The 16,369-nt window shown below is 30.7% G+C and overlaps 1 protein-coding gene across 5 annotated transcripts in view; it reads right to left on the bottom strand.

Annotated features, from left to right (window-relative positions):
- mask (multiple ankyrin repeats single KH domain) overlaps window positions 1-16,369 on the bottom strand; it is a 233,708-nt gene that overhangs the window by 115,179 nt on the left and 102,160 nt on the right. For 4 of the 5 annotated variants that reach the window (XM_075363965.1, XM_075363982.1, XM_075363999.1 and 1 more), the window contains exon 21: window positions 15,976-16,290. The exons of the other annotated variant lie outside the window; for it this stretch is intronic. In XM_075363965.1, the coding sequence (XP_075220080.1) occupies window positions 15,976-16,290 (315 nt within the window). The remainder of the gene's footprint in view (window positions 1-15,975; window positions 16,291-16,369) is intronic. 5 annotated transcript variants of the gene reach the window in all.

Genomic DNA, 16,369 nt, shown 5'->3' with positions numbered 1-16,369 from the left:
ATTAAGAACGTAGTAACCAGACATTGATGATAACAAATGATTTGATTGAGAAAGTTGAGAGAAAACTGACACTTCACTATGTCACAAGTATCTTGTGACATGAATGTTTCCTGAATTTCACAATCTTGTGACATGAATGTTTCCTGAATTTCACAATCTTTGATTTATGAAGTTCTGACTGAAAAATTGGGCTATAAAAAGTTGTGTGGGAGGTGCTAAAGATGTTAACCGACACAAACAAGGAAAACTGTTTTGCTGCAGCAAATTAATGGCAGTATGTATTTAATCATCTTCTAGACAAAAGAAGCTGTAGCCTGGGTTTTCTGGGACAAAAGGGGCGTCTCACGATAAAATTAAGGTAAGATATGTATTATCTCAATATTCTGCACTTAAGTGGTTTAAATTATAAAATTAAAAATATAATTAAATTAATACATAATATAACAGCAAAAATACACCAACAAAACATCAAGACTGGAAGTAATATGGTAAACGAGAAAAAATAAACTGTAGATTATAGTATCAGATGATTAGTCTAACAAAATAATTATTTGAAATTCATTTACTCTGGGAATGGGAAAAACTAATGCAATCTCTCTCTGTAATCAAGCTGACTTGAGATTTTTATCAGCTGAAAATTAAGAAGGTTTAGTTTCAATGTAAACTCTTAAGCTAGATTCAGCAATCATTTAAATATTTAAGTTCATTAAATTAGATTCTTAAATGTAAGACAATCTAAAAATAACATGGGCGTTACAAGATGTAACTGAACAGCAGCAGGGGACATAATATGCATACAGGTCACGACTGAACAGCCATTCTCAAGAATAACAAGCATAACATGACAGGATTACTAGTGAAAGGAACAGTAAAGCAGTTTATCAATTCCTTCTTCACAGAGTTAAATGTAGTATTGCCAAAACTTAGTATTGCTAAGCCCATCAAAATGCAAGTGTGTTCAACTGTGTCCATTATAGAGATTAATATAATTTTGTAGGAAAAGCAACTCTGATCAGTACCTCACATTATCTCAAATGTTTTAGATACATCACATCCTTCAGAAAAACTGGATAGAGCGTAAAGCAATTAATGTACCAGTTTCTGTGAGAAAAATATCATGAAAACATAACTTTGAAAATAAACAGCAAACCAAACTGACAAAATGGGGTGCAAACTTACAGTGCAAGGTATTATATCAAAATGTTTGCAATGTATATATATATTTCAAAAGCTAAATTAAAAACAAAATTAACAGTCCTAATTGCCTATTTCTAATATTGTAAATAATTCAATATACTATATTGATGAAGCAACTGAAAGTAAAAAAAAAATTATTTTTAATAATGTAACAAAACTTTTGAAGTGTGTGACAAGATAAATATAAACTTAATTACTAAAAAATAATTATCTTCAAGGAAAAATCCTAATTATATATGAGGGATATCTGAAAATGAAATGCACACTAGAATATGATGTGAGAACAAAATGCTGCAGAAAGTGACAAAAGTACAAGGTGCTGCCATCTTGTAGTTTCATTCCTCGACAACAAACATTCCAAAACTCATTGACCCATGCCCTCTTATTTTCTGTCAGGGATTTTTATGGAGTCAAGTACACCTGTTATGTCAATTCATTTAAAACAGTATGCAGTGATCGAACTTTTAACTGCAGAAAAAGGTAACATTAGTCATATTCATTGTAGTGTAGTAACATTTTATGATGATGAAACTGTTGATCAAAGAGATGTAAGCATATTAGCAATAGAATTTTGTACATCAGAAGCTGGTAAACTAAATATGGAGAATGAACAAATTAAAGCTTTGTAGACTGAAAATTTTACTTAATTCATAGACATTAAAACACCTTAGTAGATAAGTGTGTCATGTTCAGACAACCTACAGAAATAACAATTCTTCAACAAAGTAATTCTAAGCTATACACATTGCACGCTACCACTGAGGTTCTTGTGATGTTGCAATTATAACCTATACAACACTTTTCACACATTCACCATATTTGGCACCTTGCAATTTTCCTTTTTTCACAATTAAATTAATGAGGGATAATAAGGGAATTCATTTCGCAGAAGATGATGAACTGAAGGATGCCGTGAGGTCTTGGATCAAAGAAGACTGCAGCATTCTTTATTAATGGAGTGAGAAAACTGGTTCACCAATAGGAAAAATATGTAACTTTAAATATGTGGAAAAATAGATCTAAGTTTTTGTGTATGTATATTGTCTGTATGTGTATATATATATATATATATATATATATATACACACACACACACACACACACACACACAGAGAGAGAGAGAGGGGGGGGGGACAGACAGACATACAGACACAAGCACACGTAAAAACAGACAATTTATATTATAATTACAATCTTTTAATGGAACTTCAATATCATATATATATTATATAATGAACAAACAATACACTAATGCATATTCAAGCATTTTACGTAAATATTGCTTGAATACTATGGCTCAAAACCACATTTTTAAAGAAGAATTTAATTATGGAGGGAAAATGTAAATGTTTAAAAATGGATAACCTAAGAGTATTTTATCAATCACTAAATGAATAAAATAGATAAAGTGACAAAATTCTTCATATTTATAAAATTTAATCTTAAATAATTAATAAAAACAACTAAATATACCCAAATACACATTTTAACAAGATTTTAGTGTACTTTGATATTCTATTTCATTGCTTTCTTTTTTTGCAATTTTATAGGTGTTTTAGTTTTTTTTTTCAATTGAGAAAGAGAAACATAAAGATCTGCAAGCCAAAGAAGAAAAACAAAAATAATTTAATGCTTTGTTAGGAAAGAAGAGCTTGATTGAAAATAATTTAGCGATTATAATATGATTAGTATAATATGAAACGACATTCCATAAAGATAAAAGCTATTGTAAGGGTAATATATGAAAACTATAAACACTATCTGTTACAAAGCAAATTAGGGAACTATAAAAATTGTTTGAGTAAGTTTCTTTTACAACATCAATAAATATATAAAACTGCAACTAGGATTGGCAAGGTTCAGACAAATGAATAACCAAGGAGATCTGATTTACCACACACCATGAAAGTTTAACCAAACCAAATAAAATTTACTAGAGATATACTGGCTAAAATTGAAACAAATCTTTTCTTTTTTTGCTAGGTTACTAATATAAATAAAATGACCTTTTTTAGAATACACATAAAAAGTACACTTGCACCAAAAGTCAAGTTAAGGAAATATTAGTCCCCCCCCCCTAAAAAAATTCCTAATTTTATGAAGGTACATTTGAATAATTTTGTACATTACATCCATTTATTTGAATTAAATATTGCAATGCATTACCATTACAAAAATAAATAAAATAGAATCAATAAAATTACTACTTTATAAACTTTACTAGATGTTTATACCATTTTCTATAATCAATTTTAATGAGAACAAACAGAAGGAACAAATGTTTTTAACTATAATCATAAAAAAATGTTATAATTAACAAAACTATGAGTTTAGCAGATTTAAAACTTAACATCAAATAGTGATTATAACTGAGCAATCAACAAAAATTGATTCAATAAACAATTCAAGCAATGATTCTGAATATTTTTCCCCCAAACAATAAAGCAAAAATTCATATTACATACATTGCAGCTCTCAACTGAATTTGTCAGCTTTTGCATTACTGAAAAAAAAAGTATTATAGTAAAACTTTTCAGTGTGTAGTGTAAAAAAATGGGGATTTTTTTAAAGAAAACAATATAAAATGAAGAGCTCTTAAGATAATTAACTGCAGGAGAGATTTATAGGAGAATCTTGGAATGAGGTAAATCAGATTGGTGGGCCAATTATTCCTTTGAAACAACTTGTTGACACGAGGGTAAAAACTGTAAAAGATAAGATGAGATATCAGAATTTATAAAACAGATAGTCAGATATGTGTTTCATATATATAATACTATGGAATTACTGTTTTTAAAAAATTACTTAGAAAAAAGAAATGCCACAACAGTAAAATAACTCAAGATACCAAACGGTTTTCGAAAAGTCAGTCTTTTATGACTATAAAGCTATAAAAATAAGTTTTAGTAAAGTTATGTAAAATATCGTTTTACACAACTTTACTGGTTTAAATTTAAGATACTGTAGAATGAATAAAATAGTACTAACGCTTAAGCTTGATAGTACAGTACAATAAACAGCACTAAATGACAACTGTTATCCAATTTTTCAAAGAACAATTGTAGTCATTTTGCTAAACTAAAGTTGTTTTTGAACTAAAAAAATATATATTAGGATGTAATTAGTACTACATGCATCAGTGAAAGTTCGATAAATTTACTTCTTTCACAAGAATTTTCCTTGGTGTTCATAATGTTTGGTAAATAATTTGGAGTACAATGGATAAACCACAGCATAACATAATACATAATTAAAATAACCAATATTATTATTTTTGTATGTTAACACTTAAGTAAATTCTATTATTCTATTCTAATTTAAACTTTGCTCTATGGATAAAAGTAAAATATAATCGAATTTTTATTTGTAAATATCGATGCGATTCACAGTAAAAATTTTTTGTAAACTCTGGGGTGTTGAGTACCATAGTTAACACTCACAAGTTATAAAATAAAAAAATACATATACGGCATGTGTTTAAAGTAAGTACATTTTGAATTTGCCACCTGCATATGTAATGTAAACAAATGACAATTGCGTAGCTGCGTTACTTCAGTCATGTTAGTTGTTAGCAACAGTACTTTAGTCATTATGATTATTTATATTCATTTATTTATAATCAGTGCTACAACTCGTGATCCCACCAAGTGTGAAGTATTTAGGAGTAATGACACTTTTGAGAGCAAAAAAACAATTCTGCGGCCACAGGCAAATTTGTGATGTTTATAGGCCAAATAATAGTGTTCAACTTAGAGGCCCCATCACTTATTTTAATCAATAAATAATAGTTTATTGGCAAACACTTGCATAATAATTTACAGAATGTTTTGAAAATTGTCCATCCACTTCTGTGTATTTGTCAAGATGTTTGACCATGTTCTGGCTATTCTTGTGAACTGTACCCTGTCTATTTCCTGGATTTCATTGGTAATGTTTGTTTTCAATTCCTGAAAGGTTTTTGGAATGCTCCTATAAACAATTTTATTAAGTAACCCCCATAGAAAGAAGTCAGATTGGGGATCTTGGTGGCCACAATCCTTTAGAGATGATTCTTCCAATGAAAAATCCTGTAGCACTTCCTCCATATTAGTAGAGTGAGCTGTACAGCAAGTGGTGCTGTCCTGTTGCAACCAGCAGTCATGCTCATCCTCTTGCAATAAGATGGATAATTTCTTGGTAGACGACAGCATCCAATTTTTTTCAAAAAACAATGGTCTTATTATTCACTGCCTTGAAACCACAAACCATATGACTGACTATTCTTTGTGAGTGTAAGAGAGATTTAAAGAAAATGTATAGCTTTTCACTTTCCCAGATCTGGGAGTTGACTATTAACATACCTTATTAACGCTTAGATGAAGCATGGTGAAACCACACTACATCTGAAATTACACTGTTTCCTCTAATGATGTTCTAGAACCATTGGCAGTAGTGAAATTTAGCATAACCAGAATTATTTAGCTGACCGAAAACTTGCATTCAATACAGATAACATTTCAGCATTCTCCTCACCGATAATTTCAGCCCACGATGTACCTAGTGACATGTTACTTTTCTGGCTTAGTCTCCATAAAGATTTAAGAGATCATGTAACTACCCAGCATCATTAAAACTGACCTGTGTCAGGCATGTTTCTAGTCTAACACCGAACCTGTTTCACAAACTTTTTGACTAATCTCTGAATAGCCCTTTTCACTGGTGCTTCCTTTTCAAATTTCTCCCTGAACTTTCACCAACACACAACATGAGATTTTGTCTTTCAAGTTTTCATTATGAATATATGTTCTTCAACAGTTACCCGCATTTTAACAAACAATTACACCATTACCTTGTTCATAAGCCAATCAATGCTCAACCCAGGTTGTCAATACTCAGATGTATAGGCAATACAAAACGGTCCTCTCCACTCCAGCTCAAATTGTACCAACATCTTTCACATTATTTTATCCATTTTACACAAATATATGCATTTTAAACTACCGAGTAATGGGGCCTCTTTTAAGTTAAATACCCATATTATGAGTGGCACTAAAGAAAGATTGCGGTGCTGTTCATTTCAAGGACAAATAGACAATCATGATTAAGAACGTAGTAACCAGACATTGATGATAACAAATGATTTGATTGAGAAAGTTGAGAGAAAACTGACACTTCACTATGTCACAAGTATCTTGTGACATGAATGTTTCCTGAATTTCACAATCTTGTGACATGAATGTTTCCTGAATTTCACAATCTTTGATTTATGAAGTTCTGACTGAAAAATTGGGCTATAAAAAGTTGTGTGGGAGGTGCTAAAGATGTTAACCGACACAAACAAGGAAAACTGTTTTGCTGCAGCAAATTAATGGCAGTATGTATTTAATCATCTTCTAGACAAAAGAAGCTGTAGCCTGGGTTTTCTGGGACAAAAGGGGCGTCTCACGATAAAATTAAGGTAAGATATGTATTATCTCAATATTCTGCACTTAAGTGGTTTAAATTATAAAATTAAAAATATAATTAAATTAATACATAATATAACAGCAAAAATACACCAACAAAACATCAAGACTGGAAGTAATATGGTAAACGAGAAAAAATAAACTGTAGATTATAGTATCAGATGATTAGTCTAACAAAATAATTATTTGAAATTCATTTACTCTGGGAATGGGAAAAACTAATGCAATCTCTCTCTGTAATCAAGCTGACTTGAGATTTTTATCAGCTGAAAATTAAGAAGGTTTAGTTTCAATGTAAACTCTTAAGCTAGATTCAGCAATCATTTAAATATTTAAGTTCATTAAATTAGATTCTTAAATGTAAGACAATCTAAAAATAACATGGGCGTTACAAGATGTAACTGAACAGCAGCAGGGGACATAATATGCATACAGGTCACGACTGAACAGCCATTCTCAAGAATAACAAGCATAACATGACAGGATTACTAGTGAAAGGAACAGTAAAGCAGTTTATCAATTCCTTCTTCACAGAGTTAAATGTAGTATTGCCAAAACTTAGTATTGCTAAGCCCATCAAAATGCAAGTGTGTTCAACTGTGTCCATTATAGAGATTAATATAATTTTGTAGGAAAAGCAACTCTGATCAGTACCTCACATTATCTCAAATGTTTTAGATACATCACATCCTTCAGAAAAACTGGATAGAGCGTAAAGCAATTAATGTACCAGTTTCTGTGAGAAAAATATCATGAAAACATAACTTTGAAAATAAACAGCAAACCAAACTGACAAAATGGGGTGCAAACTTACAGTGCAAGGTATTATATCAAAATGTTTGCAATGTATATATATATTTCAAAAGCTAAATTAAAAACAAAATTAACAGTCCTAATTGCCTATTTCTAATATTGTAAATAATTCAATATACTATATTGATGAAGCAACTGAAAGTAAAAAAAAAATTATTTTTAATAATGTAACAAAACTTTTGAAGTGTGTGACAAGATAAATATAAACTTAATTACTAAAAAATAATTATCTTCAAGGAAAAATCCTAATTATATATGAGGGATATCTGAAAATGAAATGCACACTAGAATATGATGGGAGAACAAAATGCTGCAGAAAGTGACAAAAGTACAAGGTGCTGCCATCTTGTAGTTTCATTCCTCGACAACAAACATTCCAAAACTCATTGACCCATGCCCTCTTATTTTCTGTCAGGGATTTTTATGGAGTCAAGTACACCTGTTATGTCAATTCATTTAAAACAGTATGCAGTGATCGAACTTTTAACTGCAGAAAAAGGTAACATTAGTCATATTCATTGTAGTGTAGTAACATTTTATGATGATGAAACTGTTGATCAAAGAGATGTAAGCATATTAGCAATAGAATTTTGTACATCAGAAGCTGGTAAACTAAATATGGAGAATGAACAAATTAAAGCTTTGTAGACTGAAAATTTTACTTAATTCATAGACATTAAAACACCTTAGTAGATAAGTGTGTCATGTTCAGACAACCTACAGAAATAACAATTCTTCAACAAAGTAATTCTAAGCTATACACATTGCACGCTACCACTGAGGTTCTTGTGATGTTGCAATTATAACCTATACAACACTTTTCACACATTCACCATATTTGGCACCTTGCAATTTTCCTTTTTTCACAATTAAATTAATGAGGGATAATAAGGGAATTCATTTCGCAGAAGATGATGAACTGAAGGATGCCGTGAGGTCTTGGATCAAAGAAGACTGCAGCATTCTTTATTAATGGAGTGAGAAAACTGGTTCACCAATAGGAAAAATATGTAACTTTAAATATGTGGAAAAATAGATCTAAGTTTTTGTGTATGTATATTGTCTGTATGTGTATATATATATATATATATATATATATATATACACACACACACACACACAGAGAGAGAGAGAGAGAGAGAGGGGGGGGGGACAGACAGACATACAGACACAAGCACACGTAAAAACAGACAATTTATATTATAATTACAATCTTTTAATGGAACTTCAATATCATATATATATTATATAATGAACAAACAATACACTAATGCATATTCAAGCATTTTACGTAAATATTGCTTGAATACTATGGCTCAAAACCACATTTTTAAAGAAGAATTTAATTATGGAGGGAAAATGTAAATGTTTAAAAATGGATAACCTAAGAGTATTTTATCAATCACTAAATGAATAAAATAGATAAAGTGACAAAATTCTTCATATTTATAAAATTTAATCTTAAATAATTAATAAAAACAACTAAATATACCCAAATACACATTTTAACAAGATTTTAGTGTACTTTGATATTCTATTTCATTGCTTTCTTTTTTTGCAATTTTATAGGTGTTTTAGTTTTTTTTTTCAATTGAGAAAGAGAAACATAAAGATCTGCAAGCCAAAGAAGAAAAACAAAAATAATTTAATGCTTTGTTAGGAAAGAAGAGCTTGATTGAAAATAATTTAGCGATTATAATATGATTAGTATAATATGAAACGACATTCCATAAAGATAAAAGCTATTGTAAGGGTAATATATGAAAACTATAAACACTATCTGTTACAAAGCAAATTAGGGAACTATAAAAATTGTTTGAGTAAGTTTCTTTTACAACATCAATAAATATATAAAACTGCAACTAGGATTGGCAAGGTTCAGACAAATGAATAACCAAGGAGATCTGATTTACCACACACCATGAAAGTTTAACCAAACCAAATAAAATTTTATTGAAGTTATGTAAAATATCGTTTTACACAACTTTACTGGTTTAAATTTAAGATACTGTAGAATGAATAAAATAGTACTAACGCTTAAGCTTGATAGTACAGTACAATAAACAGCACTAAATGACAACTGTTATCCAATTTTTCAAAGAACAATTGTAGTCATTTTGCTAAACTAAAGTTGTTTTTGAACTAAAAAAATATATATTAGGATGTAATTAGTACTACATGCATCAGTGAAAGTTCGATAAATTTACTTCTTTCACAAGAATTTTCCTTGGTGTTCATAATGTTTGGTAAATAATTTGGAGTACAATGGATAAACCACAGCATAACATAATACATAATTAAAATAACCAATATTATTATTTTTGTATGTTAACACTTAAGTAAATTCTATTATTCTATTCTAATTTAAACTTTGCTCTATGGATAAAAGTAAAATATAATCGAATTTTTATTTGTAAATATCGATGCGATTCACAGTAAAAATTTTTTGTAAACTCTGGGTTGTTGAGTACCATAGTTAACACTCACAAGTTATAAAATAAAAAAATACATATACGGCATGTGTTTAAAGTAAGTACATTTTGAATTTGCCACCTGCATATGTAATGTAAACGAATGACAATTGCGTAGCTGCGTTACTTCAGTCATGTTAGTTGTTAGCAACAGTACTTTAGTCATTATGATTATTTATATTCATTTATTTATAATGAGTGCTACAACTCGTGATCCCACCAAGTGTGAAGTATTTAGGAGTAATGACACTTTTGAGAGCAAAAAAACAATTCTGCGGCCACAGGCAAATTTGTGATGTTTATAGGCCAAATAATAGTGTTCAACTTAGAGGCCCCATCACTTATTTTAATCAATAAATAATAGTTTATTGGCAAACACTTGCATAATAATTTACAGAATGTTTTGAAAATTGTCCATCCACTTCTGTGTTTTTGTCAAGATGTTTGACCATGTTCTGGCTATTCTTGTGAACTGTACCCTGTCTATTTCCTGGATTTCATTGGTAATGTTTGTTTTCAATTCCTGAAAGGTTTTTGGAATGCTCCTATAAACAATTTTATTAAGTAACCCCCATAGAAAGAAGTCAGATTGGGGATCTTGGTGGCCACAATCCTTTAGAGATGATTCTTCCAATGAAAAATCCTGTAGCACTTCCTCCATATTAGTAGAGTGAGCTGTACAGCAAGTGGTGCTGTCCTGTTGCAACCAGCAGTCATGCTCATCCTCTTGCAATAAGATGGATAATTTCTTGGTAGACGACAGCATCCAATTTTTTTCAAAAAACAATGGTCTTATTATTCACTGCCTTGAAACCACAAACCATATGACTATTCTTTGTGAGTGTAAGAGAGATTTAAAGAAAATGTATAGCTTTTCACTTTCCCAGATCTGGGAGTTGACTATTAACATACCTTATTAACGCTTAGATGAAGCATGGTGAAACCACACTACATCTGAAATTACACTGTTTCCTCTAATGATGTTCTAGAACCATTGGCAGTAGTGAAATTTAGCATAACCAGAATTATTTAGCTGACCGAAAACTTGCATTCAATACAGATAACATTTCAGCATTCTCCTCACCGATAATTTCAGCCCACGATGTACCTAGTGACATGTTATTTTTCTGGCTTAGTCTCCATAAAGATTTAAGAGATCATGTAACTACCCAGCATCATTAAAACTGACCTGTGTCAGGCATGTTTCTAGTCTAACACCGAACCTGTTTCACAAACTTTTTGACTAATCTCTGAATAGCCCTTTTCACTGGTGCTTCCTTTTCAAATTTCTCCCTGAACTTTCACCAACACACAACATGAGATTTTGTCTTTCAAGTTTTCATTATGAATATATGTTCTTCAACAGTTACCCGCATTTTAACAAACAATTACACCATTACCTTGTTCATAAGCCAATCAATGCTCAACCCAGGTTGTCAATACTCAGATGTATAGGCAATACAAAACGGTCCTCTCCACTCCAGCTCAAATTGTACCAACATCTTTCACATTATTTTATCCATTTTACACAAATATATGCATTTTAACAAAAATATACATTTTAAACTACCGAGTAATGGGGCCTCTTTTAAGTTAAATACCCATATTATGAGTGGCACTAAAGAAAGATTGCGGTGCTGTTCATTTCAAGGACAAATAGACAATCATGATTAAGAACGTAGTAACCAGACATTGATGATAACAAATGATTTGATTGAGAAAGTTGAGAGAAAACTGACACTTCACTATGTCACAAGTATCTTGTGACATGAATGTTTCCTGAATTTCACAATCTTGTGACATGAATGTTTCCTGAATTTCACAATCTTTGATTTATGAAGTTCTGACTGAAAAATTGGGCTATAAAAAGTTGTGTGGGAGGTGCTAAAGATGTTAACCGACACAAACAAGGAAAACTGTTTTGCTGCAGCAAATTAATGGCAGTATGTATTTAATCATCTTCTAAAAAGAAGCTGTAGCCTGGGTTTTCTGGGACAAAAGGGGCGTCTTGCTTGCAAAATTTAGCAATTGCTGAATAACTGTAATGCCAATATGTATTGCAAAATAAAAACACTTAAAAAAGCAACTAAAAAAACTTAGAAAAAGTAAAAAAAAAACTCTAGAAATGCTATTAAAAAAAAAGCTAATGATGTAAGATGCTATTCTGCAGGATCTTATTATATGACAATTCCCAACCACACACTACAAATCAAACAGCGAGGCAGATAGAAAAAACTGATGGAAAATCTTCGATCTTCCTATAACCTTGACTAAGCTCCTAGCAATTTTTTTTTCATCTTAAATAGTAGCTTGGATAAAAATGGTTTGACAATGAATTGAGAGATAGTGTTACAACACAGTTTAATCACTGGCAGCAGAATTTCTTGAAGACGCTAATAAAATGCTAAGAAAAATGTTTTAAGTTGAATGCAGCTATGTAGAAAAATAGTAAATAAATGTATTTTTTATGCAAAAGAAATAAAGAATGTTCATACCTTTCAGTTTTGTTTTTATTTCAAAATGGACCTTACTTGAAATACTTGAACGTCTTATAACTCATAAAATTTAGTATTTGCAAAATTCTCTACTCTTTAATTGTAATTATATTGTTTCATCTCTAAAGATAAAGTTTCTTAGTACAAATCTTTCAATACTTTATGTTTGGTAGTTTATTTTTTTATGCCCACCCCAAAAAAAAAGGATGAAAAAAGCATATATAATAATGTAAGCTAATCTTAGACTGTAAGATGCAAAATAAGCATTTAATACTAACTACTCAAATAGCAACACATAAGAGTACAAAAAGCAATTATGACTTTTTACAATTTACTCAGACAATAAAATGATGGTTTAAATTTACTGAAGTATAATATAAGATTTAGTGTTTTTTCTATCCTATATGGTAAATTATTATAGTATTAATGCCCTTCACTAAAAACAGAATTATAAATTAAACAAAAAAAAAACATTCTGAAGCATACAAATTAATTAAGAGGATATGAATTTTTTGATAATAAAATTAAATCACTTAATAAACAGTCTGATGGGCAAAATAAAACTTAAATAAATTGTTTTGGTGTTGCTACAAATAAAAAATATAAAAAATAAGTACACCTTTACACCCCCAATTACAGTGTCTATGTAAAATAATGGTGATGTTTCAAACTATCATAACTTTGGAATGATAGAAACATGAAGTATAGATGTAAATGAAGAAAAACTCTCCAAGAATCTTACCTGTTCAGTTCTGACAGGGCTTGGTAAATATGCCTCAGCAAGGAGGAAGGAGATGAGTGACAAAACAATGTTGTGTCATACTGATAGTGCTTATCTTCTTGCTAGTATTATTCAGTATACCACAGTAGTATACAGTAAAATCTTCTTATTCATGGGGGTTAGAGACCATAAAAATGGTGTCTGAATATGTGTATGAGGATGTATTCCCCCTTCCTGAAATAATTCATACCAGCTGTACCAAGAAGGGTGGGTAGCCAGGGGTGGAAGTTTAGTCGGTAGTGCTCAAGAACACATACGCATTTAATAACATCTTGGAGAACCCGTTAGCGAGCCCAATACTGCCTAGGCACCTGTAAGAATGCCTAGGTGGAGTTCCTCCACCTCTTAAAAAAAATGCCACGAGTACAGAAAACCAAGTATATATAACGGAACTAATACTCATTTAAGGAAAAATGGTTAGGTTATATGGAAAATGAAAAAAAAATTATACATACTTACTTATGGCGATGTTATTGATAAAATACAGACAGCAAGATTAACTATAAGCACGGTTTAGTACAGTACATAGGTACACTACACAAAAAAATATTTACTAAACTACAGAATATTTCCTAATTTACTCGTAAGCACATTCTGAACTGTTTGATTTAAAAACTCACAGTACATACTGTATTAAAAGTTGTATTACATTTTCTAATCGTACTCTGTAATCACCTTAAAAAGTCAAGAAAACAGCACTACAGTACTACATACACTGTATTAGAACATTATTCCTATCCAAAATATAGCTCCATTAAAAAGAATAAACTTGTTTAAAAACTGCCCATCATGATCTAACCTATCCAGAATGTCAAAAAAAAAATTCAAATCATTCAATTTTCCCCTGTGGATAAATTTTATGTTTACACCTGAATTTCATAATTACTAAAGCAAAGTCATTTTTTAAAAACATTGTGAACATTTGTTTTTGAAACAACTAACTGATTGCAACAAATTCAACATTTCCACACTGAATTTTTTTTCTATGCAAATAACTTGCCCACAAAGCATCTATCTAATCAGACACTGATGGTCATCCTGGACATGACTGTTTCAGTAAGCTGCCATTTCTCTGAGTAGTTCTATCCCATTAACAAATGTTACTTTCATGTCGGGGTTCTTTAAACACACGATGATATTCACGTGTAATAAGTGTAGTGTACTCAAACTTACCAACAGACTGAACCTTTCTCTGCACCATAATCATAGGGACTAATGAGCTTAATATGGCTGTTGACTCATAACAGTATGAATGCACCAGTCAGTACTAGAACTTGTTTATTACTTAACTAAAACTTGGGACAGTTTTTCTTCAATTTAACGTATACTTTATGCCTCTGTCATGCTTAGTTCCAAACTATAACTGTTTGAAACACCCACAATTAATTTTTCGACACTTTATACTTCTCTGTTCAAAATAACAAGAGAAATTTCACGTAAAAATCCACAAATCAGACAGTGAATTTCAGTTTAGTTAAAAAAAAATCAGTTTTAATGGAACTATCGAGTCTTGCATCCTCCCCAACCTTGATGTTACAATTATTGAAATTATGATTACTGCCCTCTCAAATATAACTACTTCACATCTCTACACTAACAGTATCACAATTAGGATAAATATACACGGGCTCAGAAGCGTTTTTATACACTTTCATAAAAAAAAGCAATGGATTGAAAATCATTGCTGTGATTTAAAATCATAGCAAGTCTAATAGAAAAGCAAAGGAAACTTAGTTCTTTTGATGATCAACCACGATATATAACATCAAATTTCACTGCTAACTCATTTCAAGGTATTCTTACATAAACCTTTCAGTTTTCTTCCAGTACATTATAACCACTTCTACATAAATCCGAAAACATAATATTATTACATATTTTTTTTGTCTACAACATCAAAAATTACATAAAAATTTACAGCAAATGAACTAAACAATTAATGAATTCTTTTTTTATCTCCCAATGAAGTTAAGTTTATCAGTGTAAATCTTAAGTGATTTTAAACATATCTTGAAAAGATCAATTTCTATTTATATAAACTACTGTTCTATATCCGAGGCTAATCAAAAATTATTCTGATTTTTACTAATCTTTGTTTTAACAAATCCAGATGATTCAACATCACTACCTGCTTCAGAGTATAAAGTATTCATGACTATCTGTTTACAATCACACAAATCAGCTTTCCAATTGAAACTCTGCTGACTGTTAACCAATATAGCACATCAAATCAAGTCACAAAATGATCCTCAACCAGAAGCTAAATTGTTTTGTTAAATTTTAACAAAATAAGAATTTTAATGTTAGTATTTAATAACTCTTGTCACAACAAACATTAATATTGAAAAATCTAAACGAGTATTCATATTATTGAATACTGTAAATATAAAGTAAAATTGCAATGCAAAATCTAAAGATCACAAATGTAGAGCTATTACTACTATTCTCTATCTTTAAAAAAAACTCAATTATTTTTTAACAAAAAATAAGCCGATAATTTGTATATGATTTATTACACACAATACCACATTTCCCAAAACTCCCAAATGTTTTAAGTCAATCCATTAAAAGTAAACATGCCATAATTAGTTTACAAAATTACTAGGATTACATGGTTTTATATAAAACACCTATTAAAAAAGAAAAAAAGCTACGGTAATTAATGAGCCAAAAATAAACAAATATAAAAGCTTTAAGCAAGAAACAAAACAGTAACTGAGAAAAAAAATAACACAAGCAAGTGGATATGTGAATGACAAGCAAGTGAAATTTACCTAACTGGGGAGGAGTCTGTAAGAGAAGTTGCGACTGGAATGGGGAGTTGGTCGAGTGTACTTTCATCTCACTGAGCTGCTGCAGCTCCTGCCGAGTGACCTGGTACTGTAACTGGAAGCTGTTTGGTCCTTGTTGTACTTGCACTGGACCAGTTGGTGATGGGACTGTGAAGTACTGGACTTGACCCTGATCTGTTGAGACTACCTGTAGAGGCGGTTGAGTCACTGCCAACATTGACATAGCATCCTCCACTCCAGCCGCATAGTTCGCTGCTGCTAACTGCAGTCGCAACCTCTCTTGCTCTGCTGCAGCGACTGAATCATATACAAATTATCAAATAATCATTAATTCAATAAACCTCAAACAAGAGGAAAATTAATAACTAATAGTTTT

The sequence above is a fragment of the Lycorma delicatula genome, chromosome 1 (assembly GCF_047948215.1).
Source record: "Lycorma delicatula isolate Av1 chromosome 1, ASM4794821v1, whole genome shotgun sequence".
NCBI lineage: Eukaryota > Metazoa > Arthropoda > Insecta > Hemiptera > Fulgoridae > Lycorma > Lycorma delicatula.
Note: the sequence above shows the minus strand (reverse complement) of the source record. Positions and strands in the feature narration are given on the sequence as shown.